Source organism: Glycine soja, chromosome 19, assembly GCF_004193775.1.
Source record: "Glycine soja cultivar W05 chromosome 19, ASM419377v2, whole genome shotgun sequence".
In the NCBI taxonomy this organism is placed as follows: Eukaryota; Viridiplantae; Streptophyta; class Magnoliopsida; order Fabales; family Fabaceae; genus Glycine; species Glycine soja.
The window spans coordinates 7,417,222-7,435,631 of NC_041020.1; the positions used below are offsets into that span (position 1 = coordinate 7,417,222).

General features: G+C 32.4%; 2 protein-coding genes and 1 long non-coding RNA gene across 3 annotated transcripts; 1 reads left to right on the plus strand and 2 right to left on the minus strand.

Annotated features, from left to right (window-relative positions):
- Positions 1–923: 923 nt before the first annotated feature.
- LOC114398354 lies at positions 924–3,214 on the minus strand. Its single transcript, XR_003663586.1, has 3 exons — positions 2,888–3,214; positions 2,048–2,790; positions 924–1,653 (listed from the first exon to the last, which is right to left on the minus strand). It is a non-coding gene; the product is annotated as an uncharacterized LOC114398354 (long non-coding RNA).
- A 9,555-nt stretch (positions 3,215–12,769) lies between these two features.
- Positions 12,770–14,899, minus strand: LOC114400828. The gene is made up of 4 exons (XM_028363472.1): positions 14,703–14,899; positions 14,010–14,203; positions 13,842–13,905; positions 12,770–13,422 (listed from the first exon to the last, which is right to left on the minus strand). The coding sequence occupies exons 2-4, from the start codon at positions 14,168–14,170 to the stop codon at positions 13,126–13,128; spliced, it is 522 nt and encodes a 173-aa protein (XP_028219273.1). The 5' UTR covers positions 14,171–14,203; positions 14,703–14,899; the 3' UTR covers positions 12,770–13,125.
- A 1,985-nt stretch (positions 14,900–16,884) lies between these two features.
- LOC114398548 lies at positions 16,885–18,337 on the plus strand. The gene is made up of 2 exons (XM_028360732.1): positions 16,885–17,478; positions 17,576–18,337. The coding sequence occupies exons 1-2, from the start codon at positions 16,885–16,887 to the stop codon at positions 18,335–18,337; spliced, it is 1,356 nt and encodes a 451-aa protein (XP_028216533.1).
- The last annotated feature ends 73 nt before the right edge of the window (positions 18,338–18,410 follow it).

Below are 18,410 nucleotides of genomic sequence, written 5' to 3' on the forward strand. Positions count from 1 at the left end.
GTATGAAAATGGTCATGATCTTCAAATTAATGAGACTATTCCGTTAGGATATGAAGATGATGATAATATTATGTTACTTAGTGTAATATTTGGAAAAAAACCTTTTCATTGATAGGTACTTGCCAATTAATTTTTGCCAATTAATTTTGTCCAATAAAAAATAATAAATTCTCCAATCCTTCTTTTCTCACTTCAACCCAGGTGTCCTACAATGTCATTTTTTAATTTTATTTATTTAATTATTTTTTTTTTCTCAGTGCTCACACCTTCCTCACATGCTGAAGTTTTTTTCCAGTACCACCAAGTCATACATGTCGCTTTCTAATTGTCGGATTTCACCGCACCATTTAATTCCCCTTAATTCCAGAACTTTCTCCTCTCTCCTCCATGTCTTTTGCCTCCGTCAAGATTCTCTTATCAATCAGCTTTAAATATTATATTGTCCATTTGGTAAAATTGATAGTGTAATATCTGAAAAAATTCTTTCCATTAATAGGTACTTGCCAATTAATTTTTGTCAATTAATTTTAAACATTATGTTGGAGTATGAAAATGGTCATGATCTTCAAATTAATGAGACTATTCCGTTAGGATATGAAGATAATCCTAATATTATGTTACTTAACAATCAGTTTTAAATATTATGTTGTCAATTTGGTAAAATTGATAGTGTAATATTTGAAAAAACCCTTTCCATTAATAGGAACTCACCAATTAATTTTTGGAAATAATTTTAAATATTCTGTTGAAGTATGAAAATGGTCATGATTTTCAAATTAATGAGACTATTCCGTTAAGATATGAAGATAATCATAATATTATGTTACTTAACAATCAGCTTTAAATATTATACTGCCAATTTAAAAATGAAACAAAAACGTTAGGAAAATTGAAAAACACCTTTCCATTAATAGGTACTTGCCAATTAATTTTTGCCAATCAATTTTAAATATTTTGTTGGAGTATGAAAATGGTCATGATCTTCAAATTAATGAGTCTATTCCGTTAGGATATGAAGATAATGATAATATTATTTTACTTAGTGTAATATTTGGAGTACAAAATGATAGGTATAGTGTCTTCTTCAACCTTGTCTGCATACAATGCTGATTCATGAAAAACAATCAACATGCAATGACATAAACAAAAATGGAACCAAAACGAAAACAAAAGTCAAACGGAATATAAAGATAACAAATAAAGAAAGCGAACTTGTAGATAGAGAAACAAAGAAAAGAATCCTGTTTGAGATAAAAATCAGATAAAAATCGAAGGTTTTTGGAGTTAAAAATGGCAACTTTAGTGTCTCCTTCCACCTTCTCTACATACAATAACGATTCATAAAAAAACAATTAACATGCAGCGAGATAAACAAAAATGGAACTAAAACAAAAATAGGAGTAAAATGGAATATGAAGAGGAATGAAGACGAACGAAAATGGAAGTTGAAGAAACAGAGAAACAAAGAAAACAGAATAAGAAGGAAGAAGAATGGAGAGGAACGAAAAAGGAAGATGGAGAAACAAATAAACAAAGAAAACAAACATGTAGACAGAGAAACAAAGGAGACAAACCTTTTGACATAAAAATCATATAAAAATGGAAGATTTTTGGAGTAAAAAATGGCAGCTTCAGTGTCTTCTTCCACCTTCTCTGCATACAATAGCAATTCATTAAAAACAATGAACAGACAGTGAGATAAACGAAAATGGAACCAAAACAAAAATAGAAATAAAACGGAATATGAATATGAAGAGGAATGGAGAGGAACGAAAATGGAAGATGGAGAGGATGTAAAAAATCAGCAACTCTTTGTAGCAAAAATGACAGAAGATAATTTTTAAAAAAAAACAAAAAAGAATTAGAAGAGAAACAAAAAGAAATAAGCAACAACTCTTGTAGCAAAAATGGGAGAAGATAATTTTTGGAAAAAAGGAAATTACGAAAAAAATGACACATTTGTTCTTCAACACAGAACCTGTACTCATGTAGAAAACAAAATAAAGGCAGAACACCCAAAAAAATTAAAGCCTTTGTGTTTACGAACCTGAACCCATGAAGTTTTTTAGATAAAAATCGCAACTTTAATGTGTTTTTCCACCTTCTCTGCATACAACATGCCAAAAGAACACAAAAAAATTTAAACTTCTGTATTGGGAGAAGTCAGAAAACAAAATAAAGGCAGAAGACCACAAAAAATTTAAGTTTTTGTGCCTACAAACCTGCATTTTAAAAAGCCGAAAAAGAATTAGAGAGAAACAAAAAGAAATCAACAACAACTCTTGTAGCAAAAATGGGAGAAGATAATTTTTTGAAAAAAGGAAATTACGAAAAAAAATGACACATTTGTTCTTCAACACAGAACCTGTACTCATGTAGAAAACAAAATAAAGGCAAAACACCCCCAAAAATTAAAGCCTTTGTGTTTACGAACTTGAACCCATGAAGTTTTTGAGATAAAAATCGTAACTTTAATGTGTTTTTCCAGCTTCTCTGCATACAACATGCCAAAAGAACACAAAAAATTAAACTTTTGTATTGGGAGAAGTCAGAAAACAAAATAAAGGCAGAACACCACAAAAAATTTAAGCTTTTGTGTCTACGAACCTGCATTTTAAAAAACGAAAAAGAATTAGAAGAGAAACAAAAAGAAATCAGCAACAACTCTTGTAGCAAAAATGACAGGAAATAATTTTCTTTTAAAAAAACGAAAAAGAACAGTAACCTCAAGTCCTATTGTTGCAACCCTTGCATGGGCAAAGCGTCGTAACCTTCAACACCACCGTTAGCCTGTCCCAAAAATCAAACAACAAAAAATCAGACCACAAAAAATTAGGCAAAAAAAGGAGCAAAAATAGATAAAAATGGAACTTTTATTCTTCAATACCTTTATTCTTTACTAGCCTATCCCAACTCTTCCATGGGCAAAGCCTCGTAACCTTCAGCACCGTTGTTAGACTGTCCTAAAAATCAAAGCACAAAAAATTAGACAAAAAGGGAAAAAAATAGAATATTGACGTAAAACAAAATATGGACGGACGCAAAAGAATAAAGGAGGAGAAACAAAAACGGGATGGATGCAAAAAAATAAAGGAGGAGAAACAAAAGCGGAGAAGAAAAAAAGAAGTTGAGGAAGAGAAAAAAGGGGAAACTGAATATTGACAGAGAAGAAAAGATAAGAAGTTGAGGAAGAGAAACAGGGGGGAAGAGAATCTGGACGGACGCAATAGAAATGGAAGAGAGAGAGAAAAGTTTTGGGATTAAAGAGAATTAAATGGTAAGGTAAAATTTGGCAATTAGAAAGTGACATGTGGCTTGTGGTTGAGGAAATAAGGAATTGCAACAACTGGCACAAAGAAGAGAGAAGGGACCTTGTAAAACACAAACCTTCAGAAAAGGATGAAGCCTTCACGTGGTAATGAGCAAAGAAGCATAAAAGAGAGTTTATTATTGGACAGGTGGCAACACACACCAATGAGCAAAGAAGCATAAAAGAAGGTTTATAATTGGACAGGTGTCAACATGACAGAGCTCCGGCAGTGGACATATAAATAGATAGATAGCTTAGATTAATACTTTATTAATTAACTTGATTTTAATGGATATTGTACTTTAAAAATACAAGTATACTAATGAGTGACTTATATAAGATATTCATTAAGATAATATTTCATAATTTAATAATTTGGTAATTTAAGTTCATATTTTATATATATAAAAATATTAAGCATAAAGACTTTATTATTAGAGTCAATACATCCCTTTCTTTTATTTCATTGGTCATTATATATTCCTGTGGGCACTGGAGTGTGGGATCATAGAGAATCAATTATACAGTTGCAATCCTTCCCATTATCCTTTGTTATGTAGAATGTACATGGAAAACTAATCTTCCATTTGCGTAGTACAATTTGAAGCGAACAACACATATATAACCTTATTTCCTTAAAGGCCTCAATATTTGTCTTCGCAAAAATAAAAGTTTTAAAAACGTCTCATTTGTTTTAGTTTTTTCTCACAACACAAAACTAAGAAATATATTTTTCAAGAGTTTTCAAATAAGTTCTACAGCATATCATATTTAAGATTTTCCCTAATTATGGAGAGGAAGAAATATAAAATTGTTATTTTTGTAAAAGCATAAATATATACGGGTCTGAACCATAAGCAACACATTCAGACCAAATAGTGAAAGCAGAGAAAAACAATAATTTTGAGGTAACAATTATTTGGCATTTTAGAGATCTTAATAAAATATTAATAATCACCGGAAATACATTACGTTAGATTATTAAGAGGGATTGTGAAAAATATTTGGATTCATGATAAGCAGTGGAATTGATGAGTCTAAGAAACTATTGGTTTTGTGTTCTTCCTCGACCAAATTATCGTTTTCCTTTTGGGACCTTAGGTTTCTCCTTGATGGGAGAAGAGAATACAATTTTTGATTTAGTGTCTTGGGGACCACAATCTTACTTTAGGTTTTAACCTATTAGAGTTTTCATTATTCCCTAGCGGACCAAACTGGTTTCCGCTTATCAAGCCCATATTAATTAATTTATGATGATAGTCCAATAGGCTCACCAAATTAGATCACAAATGTAAATCACTAATATAAATGATAAATATAATATGTAACACACACTAATTAATTAATTAAGAATTATTAAAATTCCTAACACCTACCTCCATCATTGCTATTAATCTTCTTCAACCTTCACACAGTTTTAACTTTTCATATCCTCACGTTATGATACTCACTTCCCATAGAAATCACAACGGCAAAAAGAGAAATTGAAAACAGTTCAGAAAAATCGGAACAAAATTGAAAATTCCAACAATTTTAACAAGATAAGTGCTATATAAATGTGCGGTCTAATGAGTCTAGCCATTGTGACTCTGTCGTAGCGAAAAAGGTAGAACAAAAACAAGTCATTGTCATGCATTATTTGAGGTCGAGGAATAGGTAATGTGATACGATTTTATGATTTGTTTGGTTTTGTTTCCATTGCATTTTGTGAATGAAAGATCAAATAGCTACTGGCTAGCTATAAAAAGATTCTGAACAGATAACAACATATTAGTAATTTGTTTTATTTTTATTTCTGTCTATTCAATCTCATTGCTATTAGTAATTTGTATTCTAGGATATGTTAGCCAATTTTTATTTTACTTAAAATTTATTTAAAGTTGAATTTAAAATAAAAACTTCAAAAATAAAATAAAAATTATTTGATAATCTTTTAAAACTCAACATAAATATCAAATTCCAGCATAATTGCTTTCATGTGAGATACCAAGTTGAACAACAAAAGTGAGGGAAGATAGAGGGGGGAGCAGGGGGAAGAGATAATAAAGTGAGGGAAAAAGGAATGAGGAACATGGAGAGAAAGGACAGAGATAGTAAGAGAACTTTTTTATATTAAAAGAAGAACTATTTTATTTATAAAAAAAGTTACTTGTTTGCCTTTTATATAAATATCAGTTGATTAGTTGTTTTAAAAGGTTTTTTAAAAAAATATATATATAATATGTCGGAGCTTCTAAGAAGAAAAGTCAAAAAAAAAAAAAGTGAAATACTAACTTAATGCAATACTCTTAGTGCTTAAAAATATCCATTTCTATTGCGCAAGAAAGAAAACAAACAAAACAAAGGAAGCAAGGCATGATAGCCACTTGCTTTGTATTGGGACCAAAACAAAGGGGTCATTATTGTTGAGGGTTGTAAGATTAGGACTGAATTGTAAGTATTTGGCTCGGCTACACTTTAAAAATGTGGTGCAGATGAGAACAAAGAAGAGAAGTGGAGAAAATGAAGATCAAATTTCTCTTCCTCAATCAATGTTTCAATGTCAGTCCTTGCCATTGTTGTTCTTTTAGGATGTGACTCCCTTGTGGGTCTTTGCCCACAGGCTCATCACTCATCAAGCTTTTAAGTTCTTGAGTTTGACAGTTGACACAATTTCAAGGGAATTGCTTTCTGTACTACCCAAATTGCTTCATGCACTTTTCATATTGTTTTTCAGAATCATTTTGGAAGCAATTCCGAAAACAATATGGGAAGTTAAAAAAAAAAAACCCAACTTCAAGTACCCCAGAAAATGGGCTTAGTTATGGCTTTTTTTTTTCATTACCATATTTTGATATCATTTGCTATGTCCACTCCCCTTTGTTTCTAAGTATATTCCCTTCTTTTTTAAACTCAAATGAATTAAATAACCTTATCTCAAACTCTTTTCTTTCCCTCACATGAACGAGCAATCCCCCCCCCCCCCCCCATTGCACCTCTTCTATGATAACAAAATATTCCCCATTTCTTTCATTAGAATTTTTCCTTTCATTCACTCTATTTTTTACTCCCATGGCAACAAAATATTTTGTTCTTCCTCATTTTTTTGGTTTTACTGATCTGGTAGCTTTATCCTCTTGCTACAAACTAGGAAAAGTGCTTACAAGCTTTGAATCTCTATACATGATTTGCACATGTTGTGTAATTTGATTAGAGGTTCAAGTGGTGGAATATAGACACATTAGAATGCTTTCTTTGTTTGTCACTATACTAAAATGATCGTCTTTTGTGGGTTTTGAAACAAATGTAACATGTTTTTTTTATTAAATTTCGGAAAGTACTTTCTGAATTTTTTTTTACTTCAGAAAGTATTTTCCAAAATATAACTTTAAAATTGTATTTCAGAAAGTACTATTCAGAAACTATAAGTATGTGTTCCAGAATGATGTTTAAATTTTTTTATTCCAAAGAGTACTTTCCGAAACACAAAAATTTAAACATTAATTTTGGAATGTACATTCTAAAATGATGGTATAGGGATATTTTGGGAATAGCGAGTATTTATAGTAGTAAGGAGAGTATATTTAGAAGGAAAAAAAGGAAATGGATATAACAAATGCCTTTTTTATAAGCAAAATTGCACTTTTGGTCCCCCACTTTTGCTCGAGTTTCGCATTTGGTCTCCCTATAATTTAATTCACAAATTTGGTCTCCCATTTTTATAAATCCCTGCAATGTTGGTCCGGGACGTCCCAATTGAACGTTGACCATTAGTCTCAGACGTTGACTGTCACTTGTCAACATTTGATAGGTTCTCTGGAAAGGCTTGGTTTTTTTTACCCTGCTGTGATGTGGTAAAAAAAATTTTATGTTGAGGATTTAACCTAACCCTAAATGAAAACCCTAAAACATCAATTATGCTGAGGATTTTACTCTCAAAGAAACCCTAAAATAGGACAGTCATTCTAACCCCATACCCACCGTCGCTAGCACGCACCACAGCCACATTCACCAATTCCGCTTGCGACCCTAACCCTTATACCCACCAACAGCTATGAACACAAGAACAACAATGAACACAAAACAGAGTCACGAAGGTTGCAAAAACCATGAACAGTTGAAGTTCAAATGAGAATGTGCGTGGGAGAAAAGCTCAGATTTGAAACAAAGAAACTCAAATCTGAAAAAGAAAATGCTTAGATCTTAACAAAAAAAAATTAGATCTTGCGCATGTTGGTTTCTTGTTGCTTCATCTAGCAGCTAAGGATGTGATGTCGCGAACGAGTCGGGTCAAGACCCGTGGGCTTGCCGGGTCGAACTCGGCGGCGATGAAGTGGAAGAACACGTTTTCCAGGCACAAGGAGTGGCGGAGGACGGAGTGCACTGCGGCGATGGAGCCGTGGAGGTTGACAAAAGGGGCAACCCGCCCCGTTTCGGTAATCTGGCGCCTCGATGTAGTGGAAGAATGCGTCGTCGTCTGTGGTTGTCGGGAAAGAGCAGATTCCGAGGCAAAGCAATGGTGGGAAGAAGAAGCAGAGAATGAGGGAGGAAACGACGGCGCTTTGGCGGAGGAGAAGAATTTGGAGGAATGGTCGGTGGCAAAATCAATTCTTGTTGGAAGGAAACAAAAGGGGTGTTGTTGTTGTTGGGTGCTAGAAGGAAAAAAAATGGCATTTTCTCTGGAACCAGGGTGGAGGAGAGGGAAGTTCCAGAGCGAGAAAGAGAGAAAGAGCTGGAGTTTCGAGAGTAAAAAAAAAATTATCACTGAGGTTAAAAATCGTAAACTATTTCACGTGCCTATCAGACGTTGACACGTGGCCGTCAACGTCTGAGGATAACGGTCAATGTCCAATTGGGACGTCCCGAACCAACATTGGAGAAATTTATAAAAATGGGAGATCAAATTTGTGAATTAAATTATCGGGAAACCAAATATGAAATTGGATCAAAAGTGGAGAACCAAAAGTATAATTTTACCTTTTTTATATTAAATTGTAACATGACACTCATTGGGTTTAACAAGTTAAGAGGTGGTGTTTTGCTTTTCGAGTGAGCATAAAGAGATTTGGTATTATTGTTTGTAGACTTAACTTAAATATATTTTTAGTTTTTTAAATTAAGATTTTATTTTTTTTGTTCTTCAAATTAATGTTTTTTTAGTCCTTTAAACTTAAAAAATATTCTTTTTAATCTTTTTGTCTAAATGTCAATAACATTGTCAACTAAAAAATATTGAATTTGTAATTTATGATAATTTTTAACTGTCAAAATTTAATTTTATGTTTTAAATTTTAAAATTTAATTTCTAACCACCACAAATTAAAAATAAATAAATAAATAAAAATTCAAATATCCCAAGATCTCCACCCAACAACTCCACAAGGATCTCCACCCAAGAAGCTCTTCGCAAGGAGATCAACAAATACCACTTTCAACGTACATGCTTTAGTATTTATCATGAATAGTTGAATAAAGAATCTTACCTTTTTTTGTCAATGTTTATGGTGCAGACTGCAAAGGGAGTTTTTAATTTGGCGAAGGAGATTGACGTGCCAAATCTGTAGGTGATTTAGCTGATGCAAAGTTTTAAGTCATACGAGTTGCGAGTACATAAAGGAGACTTTTGCTTGAATTAATACAGTATTACTGGAATTAGAATCACATTTTAAACTGAATTTTAAATTTTTCAGCGGCAAATAATCATCACAAATCACATTTTAAAATTAAAACTAAAAATTAAATTCTAAATCAACAACTGTCACAAATTGTAAATTCCTTATTTCTCATTTGGCAACACTGAATAAGGATTGAAAAAAGCATTTCTCTAATTCCAAGGATTAAAAAAATCATATTTAACTTTGGAGGATCAAAAACAAAAACAAAAATAGCATGTATTAGAGAATGTATTAGAAGGACTAAAAATATATTTAATTTTCAATTATTAAAAAGTTTAATTAAATTTTTTAATTATTTTTAAAAAATTCAATTAAATTATTTAATTATTAAAAAGTTCAATCAGATTCTTTAATTAAATCTTTATTGAAAAATTCAATTTTTATATTTTTTTTATATAAAATGATTTTATTGTAGTGTTTTAAATAATTAAAGGACTTAATTGAACGTTTAAATAATTGAGGAGTTCAATAGAAATGTTTTAAATAATTGAAAATTTTAATTAAATTTTTTAATAATTAAGGAATCCAAATTGAATTTTTAATTATAATTATGGGATGAATTATATAATTAAGCTTGGATATTACTATTGGTTTTGTTTCTATGGCTTGGTTAACTTGTGCTTTTAGATTATTATTGTTTATGCATGACTAATGTTTGGCCCACGAGCAACCATCAATAAAACTTATTTTTGTTGCTTAAATTTCGTGGAGGCACTGCGGGTGCGTGTCGCATTCCCTAGAAACTGAAACAAAAAAGGGAAAAGAACATGGATTCAAAATTGAGAAGGGAACTCAAATTTACCGTTATCATTGGGATCCTTAAGCTGAAATGGAACTTAGCCCTCCATTGAAGGGATCAAAGTAACAAAACATGAAGAAACCAAAAAGAGGAAGAAGAAAAAGAAGAGAGAAGAGAGCAAAATCCTTAATTCTTAAATTATGAAATGTTAAAAAGTATGTCTTTACAAAGTGTAATTTGTTTTATTATAAGAGAAAGAGGGACTTAATTCCGTGGGCTCATTAAAATAACTGAACCCACTTAATTAAGTCTCTAAATAGCTAATAAGATCCTAATTGCACTACTAATTACAAAGCTAAGCCCAAAGTGCTAAAACAGAAAAATCAAAGTGCAGCGTCAATTTTTAAGCTCAAATTTGACTCCCAAATAATCCAAACTAGCCTAAACTTGTGAGAGACAAAAATGTAGAGTTATTCCTTATCTTTCCTACAAGACTAAGATCACCCAAAATTAATTTCTAAACTCAACTATGTAAATTTAATTAAAGAGTTTGTGTCATAAAAAGAAAAATATTAGTAGATTTAAATAATTTCAAAATATATAATAGACATTATCAAACAATCTTATTGTAATTTTTTTTTGTAAGAGTCGACTATCCTTGAACTGGTCACATTCTCTTAATTATTTCTATAACGTTAATTTTTTGCTTAATGTTATAAAAATAATTAATAGAATAAGTATTTTTCTATAGAAATAATTCATTGCTTATTCACCCAAAAACAAATTGTTGCTTATCTTTATGCATCATAGGGGTAGTGTTGTATTTTGGTATGTACTAAACGTATCTTTACTGAACTATAAAATATTTAATTAAAAATAAAAAAGAAGCAATTTCAACATTTTTTTTAAATCATAATCCATTCATTCACCATATAGCAATGTAGTTAATCTCAAACTGAATCTAAAAAAAATTGATTTTTTTTTACAATAACAACTATTGCATGTAATATTAACAATATTCTATATATAAACATTACACACGTGTATAGTTAATCAATTTTTAATATAGTTTAATTTTTTGGGTACTTTTTTAATATAGTTTAATACTTATAGGATATTAATTTCTTTTTTCAGTTGTAAGTATTTCTTTTAATGCTAACTAAAACTTAATTTGTCTCAAAAATTAATATATTTCCAATAATTCACTCCCTTTTAAAACTCTCAACTATTGGGATTCAAATAAAAAATTCCAAACTAATTTCATATTTTAAATTTGTTTATATAAATTATGAATAAAAGAAAATAAATTGATTTGATATATATATATATATATATATATATATATATATATATATATATATATATATAATCAAAACTAAAAAAATTTATTTCTTTAAAAGAATAAAAGTTATTAATCTTTAAAATTGAAAGTGTGATCTCATCAGTATCATATTCATCAAAATATTTTTTAAGATCATACTATTTTTTATGAAATTTAATAACTATACTTATTTTGTTACATTACTTAGGAATCGAGATCTAATTTATAAGTACCTTCCTCTCTTCGTGGGGTATAATGCTTCAATTATAGTACTAGAAGAGAGACATATCACCTCTCCCCGTGGGGTATAATGCAAATAATATCAAAGAATAATGAAGTTGGAGGATTGATGTAACTAAGACAGCAACAAACATGGCTGAAAGTTGCAGCAATAGTTCAGATGATTGAAGAACAAATTTGTGTAACAGAGGCTTATTCCTTGCTGCCATTCTAGGTTTGGAATCCGTTGATATATCTCAATCCCTTGACTTTGTAACATTATTAATATTAATATTTTCTCCAATTGTGTGACTGTTAAATAAAGATGATTCTCTCACGTTGAACTTAAAATATAAAAGATTTTATAACAGAAGAAAAGATGTTAAGTGTCATCTAATTTATATTTAATAATTACTAACACAAGAAAATAAAAATCAATAATACACCAATGGAGGATTGGATCCAACAAAAGGAGTTAGTCTCTTATAATGTAATATTCATATTTAATGTTTGATCATGCCTCAAATAAGATTGTCTTCTAAGGAGGACACATGTCAAGGAAAAAAAATTAATAGTGCATCACGCATGACTTAAACCATCAACTAGAATAATTTAAAGAATTAACACACTGCTTAATATGTGTTCATATGAGTGAGAACGATCTATTTAACAGGAGAAGTTGTGTTCGATTCTTATTGTGTGTAAAATTCTCTTGAGCTAATGAAAGTCATACATTATGAGCAGAATTAATCTCTAACCCAATGAGTTAAAATATATCCATGGTCTCTAACCTAGCACAAAAAAACCTTCAACTAGAATTCTCTTGTCAATACAAATGACACTACAATCTTTTGTTGGCAAGTGACATTTTTAAGTCTTATATTGAAAAGAGAAATTAAGTCAAGCAATTTCAAAAGAAAGATCTTAAAATAAAAAAAAAATAACTTTTTTAATAAAGAAAAGATTATAAATAAAGCATACAGTTGTTTGGGTAAACTTTCTAATTCCCAAGAAATTCATTATTTCAGATCATGCCAAAATTATTTTTGGCACACAAAAATTCTAATTAAAAGAACAACTACTTTTGAAGAGAAGCTCAAATTAAAACACTGCCCAAGTGAAATTTAGAGATATGAGAATCTTAGTGAGAGACATAACAGTCTCACATTGCTTACATTGAAAACAATCATCCTAAGCTACTCCTCGTTCCAAGAGAAAATTTTCCACAATTAAGAAATGCAATATTTGATTTTAACTTGCTTTTAAAAAATAATCATTTTTTTCTTTCATCTTCATATAAAAGAACTTTAAAAAAAAATGGTCATTTCTCTAACCTAAATTAAACTAATGAATACATAGTTACATACTAATCTAAAAAATATATGATTGTCAATGGTCTTGAAAAAGCACTGTTACTTGTCCTCTATCATCACAATATTCCACACCAAACAAAGCACTGTTTCTAAGCATAAAAAATCACAATATTCCACACCAAATATCAAAATGGATACCATAAACTTTGAATAAGGGCTAGAAAATGACATTTCTCTTTATAAATGCCGGTTTAATTTCATTAAACACAATAAAAGTTCTTTCAAATTTAGCTAACCATATTCACAAAATTGATAACCAAAATCACCAAATCTCTATACAGGACATTCTCGTGGTGATGACCTAAAAATTATTTAGAAAACACTCAGATCCAACCATATATTATAAAAAGAAGATGCTCTCTTTACACATCAAACCTTCTCAAGAACACAAGGTTTGCTTCTTCAGCATTTCCCTCAACCTACTCAAAGATATTCATCCTAGTTAAGTCAAGTCATTTTTATAAGCAGTCACACTCAGCTTCCTCTATATACATTTCTCTGAATGGAGTTTAAGCAACAACAGGGATCCTAGAATTCTGGCAATCCTTGTTGAGGCAATCAAATCCATCTACTCTAACTGCAGCCGGTTTAAGTCCGAAACTCATCCTAACACACCCTCCTTTGCGTGACGCTGATGATGGAGATAGTAAACCTGAGGGCGATGAAATTAATAATGTCGGACAAAGCTTTTCATCTCCGAAACGAGCATCCTGGACTAAGGGATTTGCAGCTCGGCCCGGAGGAGACCCACAAAAAAATGGAGGAGATGAAGCTACCTGATTTGAAAATTCCTCCCCATGGCTCTCCTGTTCATATAAGCATACCATTTCATAAATCAAAGTTATGTATGTGAGAGAACATTCATTACACTCTGATCGATGAAATTTATCAAAAAGACCCCTCAATAATAATCATATTTTCATTTAAGACTACATTCCTCTAAACCCAAAACCACTCTACAAAGTTTTAAATCAAGGCTTGCAGTTGCGGTTTTGGCACATTTTTGGACATTCAATGCAACCAATGCAGCCACAATTGCAATTGCAAAAAGTCCAAAAACCTTGACATCAAGACCAAAATCACGGTAACAAACCATTTTTTAAAACTTTGTTTCAAATACATAAAAAAATGTCTACCAAAGGAAACAAAGACTATCCTAATTGACATATTTATCTTCCTAGGCCAAAATAAAAACTAGACAAATTGTCAAAAAGTCATGGCTTACCTTCTTAAACATTATCTCTAATAGCTCTGCCCCAGCTTTTGAGTCAGAACCCTCAGCCTGTGGACTACAAGAAAAATTAAAACACAACAGATCAGACCTTGAAAGGCTTCAAAAACAAATTAATGTCATCAAAACTCAAAAGGGAAGCAATGGATTCCAATAAATTACTTGAAATGCCATCTCAAATGCCTCATAGGCATGTTAGATACAACCCCAACTCGGCGCGGCTTAGGGCAAATGACAGGCTCCTTCTGTTCAACAAAATTCACAGGGCCTCTCATCTCTTCACAGGCTGCAAAGGCGTTCTGCTGAAGACCATAACAGTTCATCTTCAAAATCAACTTTATTCCACAGTAGAACGCCTATACAATAAAATAAAACAAAATTATACTCATAACATGTCAAAATTGAGACCTAGATCTTAAAATTGTAACAGATAAGGATTCAGAGAATTTTCACAAATCACCAACAAATCTAAGCTCAAATCATGAAAAATTTCCAAACTATTTTTCCGGGTCAAAGAGACCCATGAAGGCACACCCCAAAAAGCCAACCTTTAGTTCAAATTAACCCACAAAAAAACAATGCCTCCATTTTCCAAAAGCACCCAGACCCAGAACCCAAAAGGGTGGCTTCAAAAAAATCTCCAATGCCGACCAAAAAAAAATCTCCAATCCCCATAAAAAAAAAAAAAAACAACAACAACAACATAGTAACGTGTGGAAAGAAGATCTGTCCTATGAAACAGGTTATGTTTGACACTCCAAACCAAAAGACAAATCTTTGCCAAAATTTTGAAGAAACAATGATGTTTAAAACATGGTTAGATCTAGAACAAAAGAACATGTTAGAGAGAGAAACCTGAGAGAGAGAAAGAAATGAAGGGATGTGGAGCTACGAGAAAGGAGAGGAAGAGAGAAATGGGAGCTGGATTCGATTTATAATAATGGAAGATACGTGTTGTACGGTTTGAGGGGTTCATACGGCGTCGTTCGTTGTTATCATCTCAATCTCATCCTATTCATTCCCACGTTTTACCTATGCTAATTGCTATGCTTGCTTTTTCAATTGCACTTTGCCATATTATCTTATAATAACTTGTCACGTTTCGCTTAAAAATTAATATAACGTTTATTTCGGACAAAAATCTTACTTTACTTTTTTGGCATTGTGGGCGTTATTATATTAACTTTTTTAAAAAATTAATTACTATTTTAACTAGTAAAATACATAGAGAAAATATCTTTTATATACTTTTTTTTGGACAGAATATATTTTTATATACTTAAAATTTATAAAGTATAAATATTTTTTAATATGTGATTATGACAAATAATTTATATTGCAATACGAATTTTTTTTACTTATTGATGTATAAATGTATGTTTTTTTACTGCAAGAGATAAGTGGTTTAGAAAATAAAGTATGCATATACATATAAAGATTAAAAAGAGAGTAGCTTGAGATAATTAGGAAATAAATTTTTTGGATTAGTTATTAAATCAAATTAAATTTAAATTTAAAATTAAAATTAAAAAATATTTTTTAAAAAAAAATAGAACTAGATACTTAATATATAAGATTAAGATTATTTTTTTTAGAAAAACATATAAGATTAAGATAAAATATGTTGTTACGTCGCTTTCATCGATTCCGAGCCTTTGATCGGTGATGTCGCCATGAATCCCACTAACATCGTCTTCGGTCACGGGATTGTTGATTCTGGGGACATTTGAATCGAAGCAAGGTAGGGGGAAGACCGAGACGAGTGGTTTTGAATTCATGGTGGGTGAGATCGGCGAAAGCGTTGAGGGAAAGAGTGTAGCTTGATTTTTGGTTTTCGATGGGGCGTGGGCGGCCAAAAAAGGGGTCGACATCGACGTCACAACCGCAATCAAACCAACTAGCACAACAAGTGACACAGATAGAAGAAGATGAACGGAGTACTGCAGAAAACCTAAATCCCAGATTTGGGGAAAAACCAACGGCTACTGATGAAGAAACAACAATCCTAATGGAAAAGAAGATTGATGACGGACAACAGAAGTTGTGGGTGGATGTTGTAAATGAGAACAGAAATCCGGCGAAGGGGATGCCATTAAAGTATTTTGCGCCACAGATAGTCAATGGGGAGGTCGAAGTAATGATTGAAGATGAGGATATTGAATCAGAACTGAAATTCTGTGATATAACCTTAATCATGTATGTTCTTGGGGCTGATATGAGTATGCATTCGGTTAAGCACTTCATGATGCAAAATTGGAACTTTGTTCCCCTTCCTGACATGTATTATCATGATGAAGGGTACTTTCTTCTGCGATTTAGTTCACACAGAGAAAGAGAGGAAGTAATGATGAAGGGCCCTTATACAATCAGAAACATGCCGGTACTGCTTAGGGAATGGAGAAGAGATTTCAACCTCAAAAAGGACCTGCTAAGAACCCTACCATTATGGGGTTAAACTTCCATATTTACCACTGTACCTATGGGGCGATAACACACTAGAAAAAATTGTGAGTGCCATTGGTAGTCCAATCGTGACAGATGAATGTACGGCGAGCAAACTTCGAGTATCTTATGGAAGAATATTGGTGGAAGTTGATATAACAAAGGAATTACCGCAAGAGATCACCATCCGAGATAGAAGTGGAAACAAGTTGTAGCAGGCCATAGAATTTGAATGGAAACCAGAATTCTGCCCCAAATTCCAAAAGATTGGGCATAAATGTGGTGAACCAAAAAGAGAGGAAAAACAATGGAGGCCTAGAGCTAAAGCGATCAACACAGGAAAACAGCAGATACAAGTAACGACTGTACCAAAGGTAACTCCAGCAAAGCAACCTGAAGGGAGTACTTCTTATGATCATGGACCATTACTTTTCCAAGTACAGCCAAGTAAAGAGTGGATTACTCCTACAAAGAATGCAAATGAAAGAGGAAAGGACCATAAGAAGACTACAACACCAAACTGGTTACGATGTACAAATGGATTTGATGCTCTAGAAGTTTCGAAGAACTCGAGAGCATTAGATGATCCAGGCCCATGTTAGTATCCTGGAATGTACGGGGGCTCAACAAAGCAGGTAAACATAAAGAGATTAGCTCTCATCTCCTCTCCATTAGAGCTGATATAAACATCCTGCTGGAAACGAGGGTTAAAAAAGAAAAGGCGAAGGTTATTAGGGGCAAGCTCAATCTTCCGGGTTGCTATATAGATAATTATAATCACTACCCAAATGGAAGAATCTGGTTGAACTGGAATGATGCTAACATACACGTTACTGAGATTATTAGTACGGATCAAATGGTGCACTGCGAAGTTAAAGATATGCAGGGGAATTTAAGCTTTTGTTTGACTGTTGTCTATGCACAAAACAAACTGGAGCATAGGAGGAAGTTATGGCATGATATTGAACAGATCCAACATCAAGGGCCTTGGTATATAGTTGGTGATTTCAACAATGTGCTAAGGACAAAAGACAGAATTGGTGGGAATCGAGTAACTGAGGCTGAATACAAGGACCTGCAAGATATGATTATTAGAGTTGGGCTATTTGAAGTGGAATCCAAAGGTGATTATTACACATGGTTTAACAAACATAGCGTGGATCCTATTTATTCAAGGATAAATAGAATGGTTTGCAATGTAGATTGGTTTCAAACACCAGGATACCATTTTACATGTTTTACGCCCAAGTGTTTCTGATCACTCTATAATGTACCTGACTGGGCAGGAAACACCCCCTTGCAGGAAGATGAATTTTAAGTTTCTCAATTGTGTGACCAAGCTACCAGGTTTTGATGACGCTGTCGCGCAGAGTTGGAATAGCCCTGTTGATGGTAGTCCTATGGTAGTGGTGTGGAAGAAATTGAAAAGATTAAGAAAAGTTTTAGGTACTCTGTCAAAACAATTTGCTCATACGAAACTCCAGCTGGCCAAAGCTCGGGAAGATCTTGCTGAAGCTCAAGACTCGCTTGTAAATGACAAGATTAATAAAGAGAAAATTGATAAAGTGAAGATGTGTACAGAAACTGTGATTAGGTGGAACGAGATTGATGAGGAAATTCTGCAACAGAGATCAAAACTTGACTGGCTCAAACTGGGGGACGGAAATAAAGCGTACTTCCATGCCTCAATTAGAGCCAAACATAAGGCAAAACGTATTGACAAGCTTGAATTGGATGATGGCAGTGTTGTTCAAGATCAGGACGAGATTGAGGCTGAGGTGCTGAGATTTTATAAGAGCTTAATGGGGGATAACACAAAAACGATCCAAGCTATTGATATAGTGGCAATGAGAGTAGGCACCCAAGTAAAACCAGAGCAGGTTGACATGTTGACATCGCAAGTTACTGATCAGGAGATTTTTAAGGCCTTAAATAGCATTGGAGACTTGAAATCTCCCGGGATCGACGGTTACGGTGCGAAGTCTTTTAAGGCTAGTTGGAATACTATAAGAACTTATGTGACTGCTGCAGTAAAAGAATTTTTTTAGCATGGGAAGATGTACATGGCGGTAAATTGCACGCTAGTAACGCTGGTTCCAAAACATGACAAGACAAAAAAAA

Excerpts from the sequence above, each read along its gene's own strand:
- LOC114400828 (XM_028363472.1), bottom strand. The coding sequence starts at position 14,170 with ATGAACTGTTATGGTCTTCAGCAGAACGCCTTTGCAGCCTGTGAAGAG. Across the intron at positions 13,906-14,009 it reads CATTTGAGATGGCATTTCAA|TCCACAGGCTGAGGGTTCTG; the intron begins GTAATTTATTGG and ends TTTTTCTTGTAG. Across the intron at positions 13,423-13,841 it reads TAGAGATAATGTTTAAGAAG|GAGAGCCATGGGGAGGAATT; the intron begins GTAAGCCATGAC and ends TTATATGAACAG.
- LOC114398548 (XM_028360732.1), top strand. The coding sequence starts at position 16,885 with ATGTTAGTATCCTGGAATGTACGGGGGCTCAACAAAGCAGGTAAACAT. Across the intron at positions 17,479-17,575 it reads ATTCAAGGATAAATAGAATG|GAAACACCCCCTTGCAGGAA; the intron begins GTTTGCAATGTA and ends CTGACTGGGCAG.